We start from the raw sequence: 20,119 nt of genomic DNA, 5'->3' as shown, positions 1-20,119 counted from the left end.
GCTTAAAGCTCAACATTCAGAAAACTAAGATCACAGCATCTGGTCCCATCACTTCATGGCAAATAGATGGGGAAACAGTGGAAACAGTGGCTGACTTTATTTTCTGGGCTCCAAAATCACTGCAGATGGTGATTGCAGCCATGAAATTAAAAGATGCTTACTCCTTGGAAGGAAAGTTATGACCAACCTAGACAGAATATTCAAAGGCAGAGACATTACTTTGCTAACAAAGGTCTGTCTAGTCAAAGCTATGGTTTTTCCAGTGGTCATGTATGGATGTGAGAGTTGGACTATAAAGAAAGCAGAGCACCGAAGAATTGATGCTTTTGAACTGTGGTGTTGGAGAAGACTCTTGAGAGTCCCTTGGACTGCAAGGAGAGCCAACAAGTCCATCCTAAAGGAGATCAGTCCTGGGTGTTCATTGGAAGGACTGATGCTGAAGCTGAAACTCCAGTACTTTGGCTACCTGATGCGAAGAGCTGACTCATTTGAAAAGACCCTGTTGCTGGGAAAGATTGGAGGCAGGAGGAGAAGGGGACAACAGAGGATGAGATGGCTGGATGGCATCACCGACTCGATGGACCTGGGTTTGGGCGGACACCAGGAGTTGGTGATGGACAGGGAGGCCTGGCGTGCTGCGGTCCATGGGGTCGCAAAGAGTCGGACACGACTGAGCGACTGAACTGAATGATCCTTTACTTTGTGTCAGTTATTCTAACTGCTTTATTTGAATTCACTCATTATTTCTCCAACAACTTTACATGATAGGTACTTTTATTATGCACACTTTCTGAAGGAGGAACCATTGCACTGAGAGTTTGAGCAGCTGACCAGTATCACACAAGGTCTGTGTTCTTCTGGTTTTTTGTTTGTTTATTTTTAACCACAGTACTATACTGTCTGGACCCTGGAGGAGGGCATGGCAATCCACTCCAGTATTCTTGCCTGGAGAATCCCATGGACAGAGGAGCCCGGCAGGGGTGGCAAACAGTCGGACACGACTGAAGTGACTTAGGAGCAGCAGCGTACTATCTGAAACCTGCATTGTTTTGCTCGTGCCTTCTCGTCTGTGTTCATTCCTTTGTATCACCATGTCTGCCATCCATTTTTTCAAACTGAAAACCTGGATCTTTTAAAATGCTGGTGTCTGCTTTCAGTTTTTATTCGTTTTTCTTTCCTCTTTTTACTGCCAGAAAAATGTCACTATTATCATGTTACTGAGTTGCTTCATATCTTCGAGACATATAATATCCGTCAACTCAATCAAATACACTGTGGTGTAGTTCCCAGCATTCTTGATGTATTTTCCAGAATTCCCAGCAACTGGTTCTATCTCATGTATCCACAACTGTTTCTTCCCCTGATGACCAAGCAAGGACATTTCCTGTCTTCTGTAGTTCCTTTGTATTTCATTGCTTTCTTAGTTTTTTGTTTTTATTCTGGTCTTGATTTTTATTTATTTTTATTCCTTTCTATAAGGAATACTCTTCTTCAAGATTCTGCTTAACCATGATAATCTTCTGTGAAGTTAATCCCAGTGTTTGGTTGTTTTTGTCTTACTATAGGTTCCTGTAGCACTTAATAATAAGCTATTTTCTGAATTACCAGTGCCTTTGGTGAGGTGATCCCTGGGTTGGGAAGATCCCCTGGAGAAGGGAAAGGCTACCCACTCCAGTATTCTGGTCTGGAGAATTCCATGGACCATGGGGTTGCAAAGAGTCAGACATGACTGAGTGACTTTCACTTTCACTTTGGTGACAATGGTCTCCTGGGTATTGCAGAAAGGACTGGGACTTCTCTGGGATCACCTTATCAGACCTGCATCGGGGGGTTAATGTGTGTGGTATGGGTTGCCATGCCTCAACTTGAGCATGAATACCCATGGTTTCTCACAAAGAACGTGAGATGGTTTCATACCCAGGGTTTCATACAAAGAACGTGTAATATTTTTAACAAGGCAGTGAAATACACTATAGTTTATAATAACTTTTCCCCCGTCTGAATGGTGTTTGTTTCCTTCTGAGATCTTTTTTTTAACTTTCCACTTGAGTGCAGTTTTGGGGGCTAGAACGCACACAGGATAGTTGGTCTCACCCCATAGTTGTGTTTTTACCCTTATGTATCGTACTTGATTATATGCAGTACCTTACACAAGCAAATAATCGTTCTTTCTTTTCCACAGTAAGCTTAAGAATAGAATCTTACATCCTGCTTCACTCAACTACATCTGGCAAGTGTCAAGTCTAAAATAGAAACATAATATGTTTGTAAATTTCAAATGGAGGTTCCCTATATTACTGTACCATGATAAATCTATAACAGCTAATGTTTCTATAGCCGTTCCTCATCAGCTAATGTGTACATTTAAGCTGTGAACTTTCTCTACTGTTGTAGCTATCCAAGTTTTAAAATGCAGGACTTTTGTAGTTCCGATCTAAATAGTTTTCCACTGTGGTTTTACATATTTATAAATATGTATTTTCAGTTTCTAAAAGTATATAATTCTGGATAATTTTTTAAATTAATTTTATTGCTTTGTGTTCAAAGAATATAATCCATATTATATATATTCTTGGCTGTTCTGTGCCTCTTTGTGGCCTAGTTTGTGATCCATTTTTTATGAATATTCTAAGAGTGTTTGGAAAAGAGTGTACATTTTCTGTTTGTGGATTCAGGGTCTTAGAAGTATCCATTAAATCAAGCTTGTTAATGGTGGTCAAATCTAAATTTTAATTTGTTTGAATATATCAGTTCCTGAGAAGACTCAGTCTCTCACTGTGATGATGGATTTGTAATTTTGTTACCCGATTTTTTTGCTATGTATATTTTAAAGATGTACTGCTAGATGCATTAGAATCTATATAATTTGCTTGTAAATCATTCCTTTTATTCTTAAGACCCTCTTTATCTACTGATGCTTTTTGCCTTAAATTTTATTTTTAGACAAAATATCTAGTTTTATCTAGTTGAGTAATCACCAATAGTGATTTCACAAAGAAATAAATGGCTATTTTATGGATCCATTTTCAAAATGGTGTTTAAAGTGGAGTTAACTTAATGGTTATATGTGATTGGCAACCATATATTAGAACTTGATCTTGAAAATGAATTATGTGGTCATCTTACAGTAGTCAAATTACTATTCAGATGAAATGATACTAAAAATAAGTTGACATTTCCATGTAATGGCACCACTGATTCATGTTCATCACCTGCAGTGAATGCTAACATGAAGATTGTATAATTTATTTCACTTTAGTGTCCTTTAAAACTGTCCAAGCCTATTTAGAAAATAGCAAAGCATGTACCAGCCACATTGACTTCTGTCAACTTGTCTTCCAGGAACTTGATATGCTTGCTTGACATAAAATAACATGGGCTAGTTTAGATTTAAGATATTAATCCTATAAGTGACATAACACTTATTTTAGCCAGAACAAAACATGCCATCATAATAGCATGGATTCTGTTCAGCTGTTTTTTACTGACCACACACCAGGCATGACTAAACGCTGTGTAAACAAAAAGAGGAAAACACCTTTGATCTTTTAGGGCTAAGTATTTTCAAACTGAAAAGAGAAAATCTCAATGCAACATGGTTGGTACTACAAGAGAATTTATGCAAGAGTTACAGAAACCATAAATTCTCTTATTCATCATTTGTTAATGAAGGTATATATTGCTATAAGTACATAATTAAGGCAGCGATCAATTGTTTTCTCTATAAGAAAATGGAAAAGAAGGACTTAAATGAAAAGAAGTGTGTTTAAAATTCAGTATCAATAAGATTGTTAAAGTAGGTAGGGTGTATGGAATTTCCTCTCTTGAAATATTCTGTAAGAGCCCAGTTATTAGTAAATAAACGTTCTCACTGAATGTCTTACATGTTCTAAACTGAGCTGATGCTTCTCCCTCCGCTTGTCACACTTTGCCCTCCAAACCTGATGCACATCAGGTGCTACCCATCTCGTTGCATCCTCACATTGCTTATGCCAGATATCTGGTCATCCATGACACGTCCTTCTTCCTTACTCCCATTTTGTTGGCCTTCATCAGTCTTGGCAATTTTTAAATTTTGAAACATATATTGAATCTATTCACATTTTTTCTCCACTGCTGCCCAAAGACCTCAGCCCACCACAGTGCTACTTCAGAAGGAATCTTCTCTTGCTCCCTCTGTTTCATTTTCTCAAGGGAGCTATCAGAGTTACCTATGTAAAACAATCAATCTGATGATCATATGCATCTATCTCAAAACCTTTTGTCAACTTCTTATTGCCTTATGATAAAGTTAAATTCATCTCTCATACCACACTTTGGTATGAGAGCCACACTGACCTTCCTTACCATTTCTTATACTCTGCCACTCTCTTGCCCATCCTAGGGCCTTTACTTTTCAATTCTTTTAGTTTGTAATAATTTAACTCTGTTGCCTCATTTTGCTTCTTTATCACCAACACTTTCTTCAGTTATCTGCTTAAATTTTACTTCTAGGGGACAGTCTGTAATCCTCTAAAGTACATCTCCTTTTTTTTTCTAGCATTTATCACTTTGGTAAATAAATATATAACTGTTTACCCCTCTAAATCATAAGCTCCTGGGAACAGGAATAAGGTCTACTTGTGGTCGTGGTTTAGTCGCTAAGTCATGTCCAACTCTCGCAACCCTGTGGACTGTAGCCTGCCAGGCTCCTCTATCCATGGGTTTCTCCAGGCAGGTATGCAGGAGTGGGTGGCCATTTGCTTCTCCAGGGGATCTTCCCAACCCAGGAATTGAACCCAGGTCTACTACATTGCAGGCAGATTCTTTACCAACTGAACTATAAGGGAAGCCCAAGGTCTATGTGATGTAGTATCAAACATGTAGTGGGCAAAAATATTTGTTGATAGAAGATGCACTAATAAGTGAAAATTACAAGGACAAAAAATTGATTTAAAAATATAAGTAAACCTGAAGCATCTCAGTCATGTCATCACTTTAAAAACTTCAGATTTTTGCAATTGAATTCAAAGCCTTTATGTGTGGAAATACTGTCATATTAAAATTTTTTAATCAAAATTTTACCCTTATTAACCATTATTTACGAAACACTGGATCAAATGAATTTTGCCTCCTTCCAAAAAGCAAATTAACTGTTTAAGGATAAATATTTCTTATCTTGAGAATATCCAAAAGAATGTGTCTGAAGGCAGATAGTTCCCTAGAAAGATTTACAGATGGTTTAAGGGGTGTTGGCATACTCCAGAGCCCACTACCACTTTGTAATGTAAGATTTTGTGCATTTGTTTTTTTGTTATTGTTAAAAAGTCACACTAGTTCTTTGTGTTGAACACATACTTAACTATCCTTCTCTAAATATTTTAAATAACTCAATGCTGTACATATTGTATATCAGTGACCATCAGTGATTACTATTAATACTATTACGTTGCAGTTGAAGGTTAGAGAAAAAGAATGGTAGGTCAAGTTTGGCCAAAATGTTATCTTAATCTCTGCCTCATGAGATTTACTTTCTTTAATTTAAAGCAGATCTTTAGCATGATTTTCTTTACCTTTCTATATTTACTGAATTTCTCATTTTTAGTCTATTTTTATAGGTGCTATTTTTAAGATCTTTGATAAGGCATTTTTTATATTATCTCTCCACCAAAACATTACACAGATATAAAAGCTCCCTTTGCAGGTATCCCTTAATTTGTATATTTATATGTATTAACACACGATAACATTTTGTTTTGTCTGTGGCAGCAATTAAATACCTCCAGACCTAGTGGCAGAATTAGTTTAAGCCAAGTTAGACTTTATGTTAATAAACAAAGATTTAGAAAACTGGTTCAGTGACTTAGCCCCTGTTTGTAGTTTGGAGGTCATAGAAACAAATATTTTCATTTATTATCATTATTTTTATTTTGTGACTTTTATAATCCATCTGTTATACTACTTTTAACAAAACAGTAATTACCATCTTTTAAAAGTAAACAATAATATTTCTGTTCAAGTTACTTTCAAGTTCTCTTTTTATTCATAATAACTTTTGGAGACGAGATAAATGTTGAAGCTTAGAAATTAACCTTTGCATAGAAATCATCCCAAAATATTGTGATGTAGTGAAATAATATAAATTTTTTCACACCTATTAAAATTTCTGCTTAAGTATATTTGAACTATTTGTATAAAATTTAAGAACTTTAAAAAATTTGTTGTATTAGATATACATGGTTTCAGGTCCATGCTAATAATGCTGTTAAAGGAAAAAACTCAAAAATACTGACTTTAAATTTCTTCCTACAAAAGCTATAAATTATAGAAGAGAAAAAGATATTTCTCAGAAGCTGTGCCTTTTACATAAACTTTTTAACTGACTCTTATGGGATATGACTTCTTAAAAGATGAGTATAGAATGGTTATCTTCCTCCTGGAAAAATTAAATACACAGAGATGACAGTGATTCTTGCTATTGATACAGAGCTATACTTCCATGACTGTAATTTGTTCTGTGACAAAGTTTTAAAAAAAGAACTTCTTAAATAGATATTCTGCAGTCATGGAATCAGAATAAGCGTGCCTTGGATTCTAAGACAAGCTACTGTAAGATGAGAGAGGAAGCAATTGAGAGAGGGTATGTAGCAGATCATTGAGAGGGAGTCAAGACGGGTGAGTAGATCTGCCATGGAGATCTTAGAGACTGATAGCAGGGAACAGAGGTACGTGCAAATGGTCATCCTTGGGATGCTAGAGAATGAGTATGGGAATGTTCAGCAGGTGGAAAAAGCTGTGCATGGAGAGGGGGAGGGTGATGGAAGAAGCAAGGAGTGCATGTCTAAACAAGCTGACTCTTGGTGTCAAGGGAATCCAACTGCAAAGACTGATGACTCAACCGTGGCAATAGAAGTCCAGTGGCAGAACATGCTCAGAACGAATATGAGGAACAAACTCAATATAATGTTTTCTTATTGTCTCTAAGGCATTGAGATGCTAGTTAGATGGGACCTGGCACTGAAAGCTCAGCAAATCAAAGTAGGGAATGGGCTTTTTCCTGGTATAAGGATGGAAGCTGGTTCCTAGTTTCTTTGAATCAGTGGACAGGGTCAGGGACCATTAGCAAAGTTGATATGATGGTGAATCCTAAATGATGGTTTCAGTTGTCTTTGTATTTTCCTGTCAGTGGAGCTAGCTTGGCTGGAGTCTAGATGAGACAGGGGATCCTTCAGTTAATAGTCAAGGAGCTGTGTCTCTGTGGCTAAGAAAGTGGAGTTAAGAGTCCTGGCAGGTGATTATAACCGGAGAAAAGACGCTTCCTGTGCCGTTCTTCTCACTGTGCTTCCTGACTCTTAACTGTGGAAGAGAAAAGCCTGAGACATGATTCAAAGCCACTAAAAGATTGTGAGACCAAGAATACCACAAAACTAAACTTTGTTCATTTGGGAGATCGGAAAGACAATTCATTTAATCAAAATTATAGTATTTGCAAATAAGCACTATGCAACAGAGCAAATCCAATAACCTCTAAGAACCCAGAGAGTTCCCTCAATTCTAGGTGCCTCATGGAAAATGTTTTTCAAAATGAAATAGTAATTTTGGAGGAAGGGTGTTATTAGTTTTCTATTTATGACTTAACAAATTGCCACAAATTTATTAGCTTTCAAGTTTATTATCTCACAGTTCTCTAGGTCAGAAGTCAGGGTTGACTGGGCTGTTTAGGTCTCACAAGGCTGAAATCAAGGTCTGGGCCTGCTGGGTTCTTATTAGGAGGCTCTGAGAAGAATCAGCTTTCACACTTACGTAGGTTGTTGGTTGTTGGTAAAATTCAGTTCCTTGTGGTTGTAGGAATTAGCCAGAGACTGCTTTCAGGTTCTAGAAACCACAATGTTCACAGGCTCCAAGGATTACCCATGGGTATTTATGGGGGGCTAGTCTACCATGCTGCTAAGTCGCTTCAGTCGTGTCCGACTCTGTGTGACCCCATAGACGGCAGCCCACCAGGCTCCCCCGTCCCTGGATTCTCAAGGTAAGAACACTGGAGTAGGTTGCCATTTCCTTCTCCAATGCATGAAAGTGAAAAGTGAAAGTGAAGTCGCTCAGTCATGTCTGACTCTTAGCGACCCCATGAACTGCAGCCTACCAGGCTCCTTCGTCCATGGGGGTTTCCAGGCGAGAGTACTGGAGTGGGTTGCCGTTGCCAGGAAAGCAATTTTTTGCCAAGGGATGACTTTGATTGTCCAGTTTCTCTTACTATAAGAATAGTTAAAATACCTAGACCCCCAAACTGGTAGAAACCTAGGGATTTTTTTTTACTGAATCAATAGTGTAGAAAAAAGACAAAGGCTTCCAGCTTTGAAGTCAAAAAGGAAAAAGTAGGGCAACGAGCAGAATCAATAACGGTTAAAAACCTAACACTTTTCCCTTGCTTTTCCTTTAAACTATGGTATTTTGAAATACCGCTTAAGGTTATTTTAGTAAGCGTTTGACTAAAATGTCCCCATTTTGTTTCATTTTTAAACAGAAAATTTTATATGCTATTTGAGTTTTCATCACAACTCATAATTTCAAGGAGTATCATCATACTAGGTTCAAAATTCTTTGTGATCAAAATGAATCTGTGCAACTTAGATCAGCCCCAGGCACATAGTAGGTACCTAATATTTGGGTTGCATGTACGGATGCGAAGATATCACCTGGAACTAAATTGTCTCAAAGCAGATTCTTTATGTCCACTCTTTCTTTTTTTCCCCCTTATAAAGTTATTGAAAATATGGAAGTAGAGAATAGTTCATGTAGTGGTGTAGTTCAAGTAGAGAAGTGTTCCCTCAGTTCATCTTGGGAAGTACAGTCTTACATGTATAAGCTGAATTATTTTACATTACTGCAGCCTAACTTCATTAGCTTATTTCAGGTTTTCATATTTTTTCTACATGTTATTTTGAAAATTTCAAGGGAGAGTTTAGAAATAATACAGTGAATACTCAATACCCCTCACCCAACTAAATCTCCCAATTTTTCAGCCATTTTTCTTATAATCTACCTTTTCTGATTAAAGTTGAATAGAGAATTTAAGGAAGCTGATTTCTGAACTATAAAATATGATGGTTTCTGCTGTTTTGAAAATTAACTAAATCAAAGTCTGCCTGCTAAAGTATTCTTTAGGAATGAAATCATCACTGTGTTTATCAGAGTCCTTTTGCATTTCTCTTGCACTTAAAACATATTTTAGCATCACTAGCTGCTTCCCTTCTATTGCCTGTCATATTTCTCATGCTTCTTGCCTTTTGTGTGAAAAAGGTAGCATTGTGTAGAAATTACCAGCCAAATCACTTTTTTTCTTCTGCATGGCAAACATTAGCTGTAATGTTTACATCAATTCTTTTACATTCTGTGTTTCTACTTCCGCATGGCAAACATTAGCTGTAATGTTTACATCAATTCTTTTACATTCTGTGTTTCTGAGTACTCAGGAACTACTTTTGATTTTGTTTTTAATGTTATTTCTGAGTCTTGCCCTCTTTTGGAAGCCTAAAGGGTTTGAGTATTATACCCTGGATAATTAAGTTTTGTGAAAACTATCTATAAAATATTTTTAAAACAAGCCTAAAACAGTAGTCAATGATGCTGGTTCTCTGGACTCTTCAGAGAGTGGAGTGGACTAGAGTAGAAAGTGTGTGACACTAAAAATGAATTTGTGAAGACAGGGCAAACTAACGCCCGGCAATAATGAAAGTGATTTTTAGATTGTTTCTAGGATCTAACTTTCCAAAGCAGAAAAACTGGTTCATCACGGTCTGAAAATTACAGTGTTTAATATATTATTGAAACAAGAGGTCTTTTTAAAATTAGAAATGTCTGCATTTAAACTTAAAATTAGGGATTAGGTTTGTCTTAAGTTATTAATAGCGTTTGGTCTTGTTTTTATAGCTATTGACAAAACTGGCAGTGTGTATTTTTAACCCATTGTAATTTTTATTTATATTAAAAACAGAAACATGAAATTTCAGAAAGTGTGTAAACACTTTATCAGTTATAACATTCTAACACTTAATTTTTTTTATCTACCATCTTTGATAATTTTTTACCATTTTCATAATTATAATCATATACCCATTTCTGTATTTGGAATGTTTTTAATAGCAGTATATCATAAATAAGACCTTCCCTGATGGCTCAAATGGTAAAGAATCAGGAGACCCAGGTTTGATCTCTGGGTCTCGAAGATCCCCTGGAGAAGGAAAAGGCAACCCACTCCAGTACTCTTGCCTGGAGAATTCCATGGACAGAGGAGCCTGGTGGGCTACAGTCCATGGGTTGCAAAGAATCGGACACGACTGAGTGACTAACGCTTCCTTTTTCATATCATAAATAAACTCCTGTTTCCCAAATAATTCCATTTGCAACTGTGATTTTTGATGGTTGAAACATTCTGTCACTTATTTGTGCTGCAATTTATAGAAGTATTATATTATTATTAAATTTGACTATTTTTTACGATAAATGTATGGCAGTGAACATGTTTAATGCACACTGTTTTTCTCATAGTTCACAATTTATACTGGATGGTATCTGAAAAGAAAGATCACTCAATCAAAACGTATTCCTTTTTACAGCACATGGTGTTTGCATGTGAAGTGCTTTCTACAAGTGTACTGACCAGCTTTCCATGCCACTATTGTTCAGTTGCTAAGTCATGTCCAAATCTTTTGTGACCCCATGAACTGTTGCCCATCAGGCTTTTCTGTCCATGGGATTTCCCAGGCAAGAATACTGGAGTGGATTGTCATTTCCTCCTCCAGGGGATCTTCCTGACCCAGGGATCGAACCCACATCTCCTGCATTGGCAGACAGATTCTTTATCACTGAGCCATCAGGGAAGCCTTTCCATGCCACTGTTAACTTGCTCAAATCCTGTCCTAGCATGGTTTCTAAACATATTTCCAACGTTATCAAAAATATCATAACTATATACTTAGATGCTAAAAACATTTGCAAGATTTGCCAGATCTTTCCTTTACATCTATTAACTGCAAAAAATTTCCCCTCAACTTTTGTAATTAGAAAAAAATAACCCAGATACAATCACTGAAAAGGTTCACATCTCACTAGACAAGAAATTTAGAGATCAATACCTATGGAATTGAAACACTGGGAGTTATAAATATCAGGAAAACATCCATCATATCTTTAGAAGAGAAAAACAGTTTACATCCCAAGGAACAAAAATCAGATGGCATCAGACTTCTCAGCAACATTAATACCAGACAACAGGGGTACAGGGGTGTCTGTAGTTTTGATGTGAGTTTAAAAAGGTATTTGCACGTATGAGGATTTGGGAAATGGTATTCATACATCCTCTAGCCAACTAAGAAATGTATGCAAATTGCAACTCATATGAGGAGCACAGTTATGTTATTTTAAGCTGAAAGGGAAAAAACTAGACAAAATTGGAGTTATTTTTTATGTTGAAAGTATAAAGCTGATTATAAAACTGAATGTAGAGGTAAAAATTATTACTGAAAGAAGAGGTGATTAAGACAAAAATTTATACCTAAAACTCTAGGTGTTTATAATGAGGGTTAAGAAATAGAAGAGGGTGATGTAGAGTAAGAGAAAGCCACCTTCATTTTTCATAAAGAAAGGTAAACAGTATTGTTTGCATTAACATTAGTACCTTTAAAGCTTAAGATGGAGAAAAGTTTCTTCTTTCTAGCTTTAAAGGACATCTCATTAGATGCATATTAGAGGCCTTTTCTGCTGAGAAGTGGAACAGTTAAACAAAATATAGCATAAAGTTTTAAAACATGTAAAATATCATGTATGAAACGAGATGCCAGTCCAGGTTCGATGCACGATACTGGATGCTTGGGGCTGGTGCACTGGGACGACCCAGAGGGATGGTGTGCGGAGGGAGGAGGGAGGAGCGTTCAGGATGGGGAGCACGTGTATATCTGTGGTGGATTCATTTTGATATTTGGCAAAACTAATACAATTATGTAAAGTTTAAAAATAAAAAAAATAAAATAAATGGATGGGAGATGATTTGATATATGAGCACACAAAAAGCTGAGCTTGAAATATTAATTTTAGGACAAATAGATTCAAGGCAGTGATTATTAAACATGAAAAAGAAAAATTAAATGGAGAAGCAGTAGTTGTAGGGTATTATATATGTATTTGAAAGAGCAAGAGGACAAAAATTAGGGACAATATAAAGGTATTTGGCAAATGGATAAAAATGTAGACCAAGAACATGGATATTTTATTAAGTATTCCTGGAATATTAGGAAAATCAACCATTGATTAGGCCATATAAAAATTATTCAAAAGTTCCTAAATACAAAAGTTGTGTATCTTGCATGCATGCTAAGTCAATTCAGTCATGTCTGACTCTGTGTGACCCTATGGACTACAGCTCACCAGGCTCCTCTGTCCATGGGGATTCTCCAGGCAAGAATACTGGAGAGGGTTGCCATGCCCTCCTCCAGGGATCTTCCTGACTCAGGGATGGAACCTGCATCTCTTGCATTAGCAGGCAGGTTCTTTACCACTGGGAAGCCCATGGTATGTCTTACCTGGGCACACTTGGGAAACTAGAAACTAAAAATGAGAATAAAACCTCCATCCATTTATAAATTAAAGTATATCTTTGGTTACATGTACAAAGTTTGATATTAGTGTTCTCATTTTTTTCTAAATCATCTAATCAGTATCATTTTGGTTTCCAGTTATATCCAGTAACTCTTTGGAAAATTAAAATTGTATTTATTGGATGATCTAGGGAAAAAGCCATGAATACCACCATCAGACCTTGCAGATGCAATCAAGGATAAATTCAGAGCCAAATTTACAGTTTCATATTATTTATCTTTTTAAAAAAGAGAAAGTATTTACTAATTTATTAAAAAGTTTGAAAATAAAACGTTTTTTAAGCAAAGGAAAGTAGAAAAAAAATTTTAAGAGTAAAATATATTAAATAGGAAAAAAAGGTGAGTTAATAGAACAATTCCTGACAAAGATAATGATGACAACACTCATTCAATTTAGGAGAAAGCAAGTCAGCCTCTGTTAAGGACCAGCAGTTCAGGAAGTCAGGCCAGGCCAGGTAGGCAGGCTGTGCTCCAGAGTCATCCAGAGACTAAGGCTAGTAGGGCCTCTGCCATTGTTCAGGGCATTGGTCTTATAGGCATGACAGAAATTGGATCTGCAATTAAAAGTAAGTAGGAGAAGGCAATGGCAACCCACTCCAGTACTCTTGCCTGGAGAATCCCAGGGACGGTGGAGCCTGGTGGGCTGCCGTCTGTGGGGTCGCACAATCAGACATGACTGAAGCGACTTAGCAGCAGCAGCAGCAGCAGGAGGCATCCAGAAAATGATGTGTACCCCTTTTGCTCACATTAGTAAGAGCTTAATTCTTGGTGAGAGCAACGGAGACCGAGCAGCATCACGTAGCTGGGTTGTGGTCCCTGGCTACTTTTCTCTTACCATGGGAAAAGATGAAGGACAGATGGTGGTGGTCTACTTGCAGGCTCTCACAGCTGCTACAGAGGACCTTTTTAAAACATGTGGAAGTAGTGTGTATATGAATAAAACAAAAAGTCCCAAACAAATGAAGTTTTCTGGGAAAAGATAAATGAACAGAATTGAAGAAAATAAGATAAAAAAAATATAAAAAATAATAAGGACCATAATTACTTCCAAAATTGCCTTTGTATTCAGGCAGTTTTATCACTGCATATTTTTTAACTTCACAAAGTAGATAAACACCGTATTATGTAAATTTCTTCAGAGCATTGCAAGAGTTTGCCATCCAGTCCATTTTGAGGAAGCAGAATAATCCTAATGCTTAAATTTGAAAATATAATCTAGCAAGGAATTTTCTAAACCTGTCTCATTTAGAAAATAGATATGAAGATCCTAAATAAAACATTATAGCTAATAAAATTATTAGCCTATTAAAAGGATCATGCATAATGATCAAGCATGACTTATCTCAAATACAATGATGGTTTAAGAAAACTGTCAATGTATAGTACTTATGTCATGCTTCCCAAAAGAAAAACTAAATAACACCAATCAAATATGAAAAGGCAATGTGTCTCTTATTATTCCTGACCTTTGAAAATTGTTTAAAAAACACTGGGCATAGAAATATTTCTTAGTATGGTAAAGAACATGTCTTCAACCAATAGCTAAAGTATTTAACTGTGCTTTGCATTAAAATTATGAAGACAGAAAAACTACTGCAGAGCCATGCTTAACCACGGTTTTGATTTCTGCAGTTTTTGTTATTCACAGACAACCAGGATCTGAAAAAAATTAAAGATTCAGAAATAAGCAATTTATAACTTTAAAATGCACACTATTCTGAGTAGCGTGATGAAGTCTCACCCTGTCCTGCGTCATCCTGCCTAGGACATGAATCATTCTTTTGTCCAGCTTAACCCACCCATTGTTCAGTCAGCAGCTGTCTGGGTTATCAAATCCACTCTCATGGTATCACAGTGCTTGTGTTCATGTGACCCTTACTTTGCTTATTAATAGTGCAAAGCACAACAGTAGTGATGTGGGCAATTCAGATACACCAGAAGTTGGAAAAGGCTTCCTTTACGTGAGAAGTTGAAAGTTCTAGACTTAATAAGGAAAGAAAAGCAGTCGTATGCTGAGGTTGCTAAGATCTTTGGTAAGAACAAGTCTTCTATGAAATTGTGACAAAGGAAAAAAGACACCTGTGCTGGTTTTCACACCTCAGACTGCCACAGTGCATGATGAGTACTTAGTTAACGTAGAAAAGGCATAACAACATTTGTGGCTGGAAGACATGAACAAGACTTCAGCAAGAGATCCTCTGAACCAGGTGATAACAAGCCATTTTCTGCCAGTAAGGGATGGTTACACAGATGCAGGAATAGGTTTAGATCAAATAATATAAAAATTACAAAAGAGCTGCATCTGTTGATGAAGAAGCCACTGCCAGAAATGAGGAAGGAAAGGAGAGAGACCACATTCATAGAACTTATCACAGTATATTGTTATAATCATATTATTTTTAGTTATTGTTGTTCATCTCTTACTGTGCCTAATTTATAAATTAAACTTTAGCGTAATTATATATGTATAGGAAAAACATATACAGGGTTCAGTACTATCTGCAGTTTCAGGCATCCAGTGGTCTTGGAATCTATGCCCCATAGATAAGGGATCTACTGTATCAACAGTTTAAATATTTCTCAAAACAATACTTGTATCTGCCTTAAAAATAGCACAAATGTCTTAAGAGTAAATACCAATAATCCTCTGCCAGGTCTCGTCCTACTCATTTCTTCCAATTTCCAATAAGTATACCACTATTTTAGTTTCTGTTATTACCTTCACAATTTTACGTATACTTTAAAGATCGTTTTCCTTTTCTACCAAATGTAGATTTTATGTCTTGATTCCCAGTTTATTCCTAGGCAGCTGGTTCTGTACCATCCTGAGTAACTAAAACTGTTAGTTATTTAACGTGTATTTTATAATCTACTGCATCCTAGTTTTAATTTTAAGCAAAATTTTATTTTATGCCTGTTGTTTTGAAACTTTCTTACAGGAGTATATACAACATTTTTTTTTTCCTACCATAGGCTACTAGTGATAATAACTAAGGTTAAAATAAGAACTCTTCTAGCTTTTATTTTAGATTGTAAAAAAAGGAAAATATAAAATAACAGCATACCTCACTGTTCTTTACATTCAGAAATCAGGAATTAGAGAATGAAAATAGTATTAAAATAGCATTGAAGAGAAAATGGGAAGTGGTGCTAGACACATATACAAGGGAAAAGTAAATAACATGAGGAAGGAGCATAGGTTGGCTTGTGCCTTGTTGCAAGGTAGAAAGATATGAAAACACAAAGTCCAAGAAAGGAGACTTAAATATATAGCAACATGAAGACTCATTTTGCGGTGACTCTTTAAAGTTCATTGTAATATTTTCCTTGGGAAAGCAAATAATTGTTCCATAATTTATTTCATTTAAAAATATCAAATTTAATATATTGTATTTATAAAAAGTAAGTAAAGATAGTGATTTAGGAAAACATTTTTAAAATAAAAAGTAAAATTTTCACTTTCAAAAAAGCATTGAAATTCAAGTCATGTGGCAAAGTAAGTTAAGAGCAGTTAGAAAATACAAACCTGAAAGTATATACTAAAATCATATAAATTAAACCAGCAAAAAGAAAAATGTTTTAATGGTAATTAATATTTTTACATTTGCTCCAAAAATATTCACTTAATTAGAAGAAATATTTTTAAACCATGTTATTTATATGTCTTTCTTTTTCACAGGAGAGAGAACATAAAAAGTCAACCCTAAATAATTGTGGATATATTATATATAAAGGATTTTCCATGGTATTCTAATGGGAATTCACACAAATCCAGTGAAGCTAATGCTTTGTAGTAGCTCTTAGTATAATTAAATTATTTGCTGTCCTTTTGTAATTCAGTCACAACCCCCATCCCCAGAATAATACATACTTTACGAGTTAGAACCAACAAAATGTTTGTGGATCCTCAAGTCATGAGATAAATTTGTCTCGTGAGTTGGAAGTAAATTTGAAACAAGTCTTAGAAATTCCAGCCATGAAACCCGAGAAATGCGGTATTTCGCCCTTCTACATAAAGCTTTAATCCCTAAAACCTGATTCTTCAGTGGCTTACAGTTTCAAAGCATGTTTTAATATTATTTGTAATGCTACTGTATATAAATGAGCAATTTAGGTAGTTTGAAAAATACACTGTTTTCCAGTGCTTAGAGTAACATTTAATGTGTCCTTTTAGTGTTTATTATCAGATTAGTATTTGTTATTGATTACCGTGGTGTACCAAATGGTCCTCTAAGCTTGAGTCCACACAGTACAACAAAGGGAGCAATTATCCCTTGTCAGTAAATCCCAGAAGAATGGATGGATAATTCAGCTCAAAACTGTGATCCACAGAGTGAAGTTTGGACTGAAATGCTCTACACTAGTGCTTTGTACTGGGTAAATAAACTTGATAATTACTAGTATTCCGTTCACTTCAATTTATGTCCTTAGGCCAAGTCTAGAAGTTGCTATTACACCAGAAAACCAAAGCATCATGCTCTATACTAGACTGTGGCCACAAAACTATTTTCAAGACATCTCTATCGTTATGGCCACAGTATGATTATTATGAAAGAAAAATTTTCTAATAGTTCTTATGACACTAAAGGAATAGGTGCAAAATATAAATATGTAAGACATCTTTAAAATGTAGGAAGGTGATCCCAATGACAGAGTAAGAAGCATATTTAAATCAGTCACCATAATTTGATCCATTTGTTTGGCTGATTCATTCATTTCTGACTATTCTATTTAAAATTGTAATTCCTACTCTCTTAACTGGGAACTCTCTTATTTCTTGCTTTCTTTTTCTCCATAGCACTAATTGTGGTTTTCCCCCCTCACTAGAATGTTAATTCCAAAAAGACAAGGATTTTTTTTTCTGTTGTGTCAGCTATTATGTTGTAGAGCTTGATAAGAGAGTCCTGGCAAGATATATTTTGATTGAATTTATTAAATAATTTTGAAGTCATAAAATTAAAATTCAAAAAGTATTTCAGATTTAACTTGCTTAAATCTTCTATATCATTTGTTTCATTTTTAAATACTAGCTGAGAAAAGCCCTAATAAAACATATACAATGAAGAACTTTGAAGAAAAAACTAGTATATTTTATACCTTTTAACAATGTAATTCTCCCTCACCTCCAAGAAAAGAGAAAAAATAAAGGAGCCAATGACAACCTAACATCTTTACTTGTTAAGTTTTAGTTTTGATACAAACCAATATTTTTCCCTTTTGATAGGCAAAACCTTTTTTAATATACTTAGTGTCCTGTGCTGTGCTCAGTCATGTCCAGTTCTTTGCAACACTGTAGACTGTGGCCCACCAGATTACTCTGTTCATGGGATTTCCCAGGCAAAAATACTGGAGTGGGTTGCCATTTCCTCCTTCAGGGTATCTTCCCAACCCAGGGATCGAACCTGTGTCTCCTGCAGCTCCTGCATTGGCAGGCAGATTCTTTATACCACGGGGCCACGTAAGCCCCAGTATACTTGCTAGGCAACAAGAATTACAAGAGAAATAGCATGTTTGTACAGCACTAAGCAGTTGCAGCAGTTCACTAAATTCTGTTTTTTTCTTGTAAACTGGCTCAGTGTTGTACGTTTCTATAAAAGCAAAGGTGAGTGTGGTTTACAAACTTGTCTCTTTTAAGTAAGTTTTTTCTTACAGAAAAGGTTTCTGTTCTACAATTAATTAGAACAATAGTGACACCCTATGTCTAACTTTTAGTACTAAGAGCAACTTCCCCATTATAGTAATTGACTGTCAAAAGATGTAGATCAAATCTTCCTTCCTAGATCTGCCTGTAACCATATATATTTAACTAAAAGAAGATAAATGTTTGGTAAGGTTTTCTCTTACTCTAAAATTGTATATGAAAATTTTATACTAGTTAAAATGAGAAAGCAATTTGCCTTTAATTTTTTTAAAAAACATGAGTGTTGATATAAAATGCAAATTACAACAGTATGTGACAAATGGTATGTATTCAATTAATGTACACTTGAATGAAATTGCATGTTTTTGTTTAAAATGGGATAATAGATTGGTGTTTAATCTTAATATCTAAGAAATACTGTTTCTTCTTTAATACTTAAGTGTTTTATCAGAAGTTTAGAATTTTGGCATTCATAGGTAAACAACACGTTAGATAACCAAGTTTAAATCTAGGTTTCCTCAGGAAAGACCAAAAGCATTGGCCTTGATTGATAATAACTTCCAGTACTATAGAATAAACATACTTTAGTATCTTATCAGTTTATATACTGGGAAATATACGCTGCAAATATACTGAGATATTACATCTTCTCATGGAATATTAATGCATGAATGAATAAACTGATGGGAGAAAAGTATAACAAATATATAGACCTTGGATTTGAGTTACTTTCATAACAGAACTGTTGGATTCATACTGATCTGTCTTTAATATATTTCTGATCCCTTCTTGACTGTTCTTAGGATTTGTAATGTATCTAAACAGATTGAGGGATGAAATCCATGGTTGTAAAATAGTTGTATGTATTACTGCTCTATGTAAGAATTAAATCTAAAAACTTGACTCAATTATGAAGAGCCTATCCCAAAGTTTTTCATATTCCTATTTCTTGAAGCTGTAGGATTCCATGAAATCATTTGCAAGTAAAGTAGACTTTGAATTTTTCAATCTGATTTTTTTATAATCTGTTTATATGAGACTAATCTGTGCAAATCTAATTCCTTTCTCTTATTCAGTCTCCTAATTACTTTTTCATCCTCACCACCCTACTTTTGCTATCTATTTTGGCTACCAATTATAGTATTTATATTAGAAAGTGAATAAAGTGAGTGTTGCCACCTATAGACAGAGAATTAATATAAACAGAGTTCCTTTTTCCATCTCGTACAACCATCATTTTCAAACTTGTTACTTATTTACCTATTGGTTGATGTTGCCATTTCATAAGTCTTTGCCTTAAAGCATTTATTTAAATTTCTATCATTTTATCATATTAATTGCCTTTTATATATCACTCAAATATAGCATCTTATTATAGTTTGTAACTTTAAAAAGTTTTAAAGAGATCTGTTTAAACCAAATAACTTAGTCGTATACCAAAGTAACTACTATATCTTACTTTACCTCTGGAGTGGGGAAAATTACCAATATTTGTTCCCAAGAATGAAAAGCTTCCCTTCCTACAGTCTGTTATCATCAGTCTTTGGTTTTGTGCCTTCTCTGTAATGATATAGGTTTGTTTCTCCTTTATTCTTTGCAGAGTGCTGCAGCAGCTCCCAGTCCAGTGCTAGGAAACATTCCCCCAGGAGATGGCATGCCAGTAGGCCCTGTACCACCAGGGTTCTTTCAGGTACTCAGAGCAACTCTGACTAGGACTGTTAAGGCATAGGAACTCCTGTTCAATTTTATTGAAAGGTTCAAAGGAGAACGAGGCTGTTGTAATCCTTAAAGTGAACATAATACTGTGCAGCCAACTCTTGATTATTCAGAGATCTGTTTTAGTGTG

General features: G+C 35.4%; 1 protein-coding gene across 1 annotated transcript in view; it reads left to right on the top strand.

Annotated features, from left to right (window-relative positions):
* SSBP2 (single-stranded DNA binding protein 2) overlaps nt 1–20,119 on the top strand; it is a gene marked incomplete at its 5' end in the record, with an annotated part of 221,161 nt that overhangs the window by 112,823 nt on the left and 88,219 nt on the right. The window contains one exon of the mRNA XM_010863391.1: nt 19,874–19,963. Coding sequence (XP_010861693.1) covers nt 19,874–19,963 — 90 coding nt within the window. The remainder of the gene's footprint in view (nt 1–19,873; nt 19,964–20,119) is intronic.

The sequence above is a fragment of the Bison bison genome, unplaced genomic scaffold (assembly GCF_000754665.1).
Source record: "Bison bison bison isolate TAMUID 2011002044 unplaced genomic scaffold, Bison_UMD1.0 scf7180017864490, whole genome shotgun sequence".
Taxonomy (NCBI): domain Eukaryota; kingdom Metazoa; phylum Chordata; class Mammalia; order Artiodactyla; family Bovidae; genus Bison; species Bison bison.
Note: the sequence above shows the minus strand (reverse complement) of the source record. Positions and strands in the feature narration are given on the sequence as shown.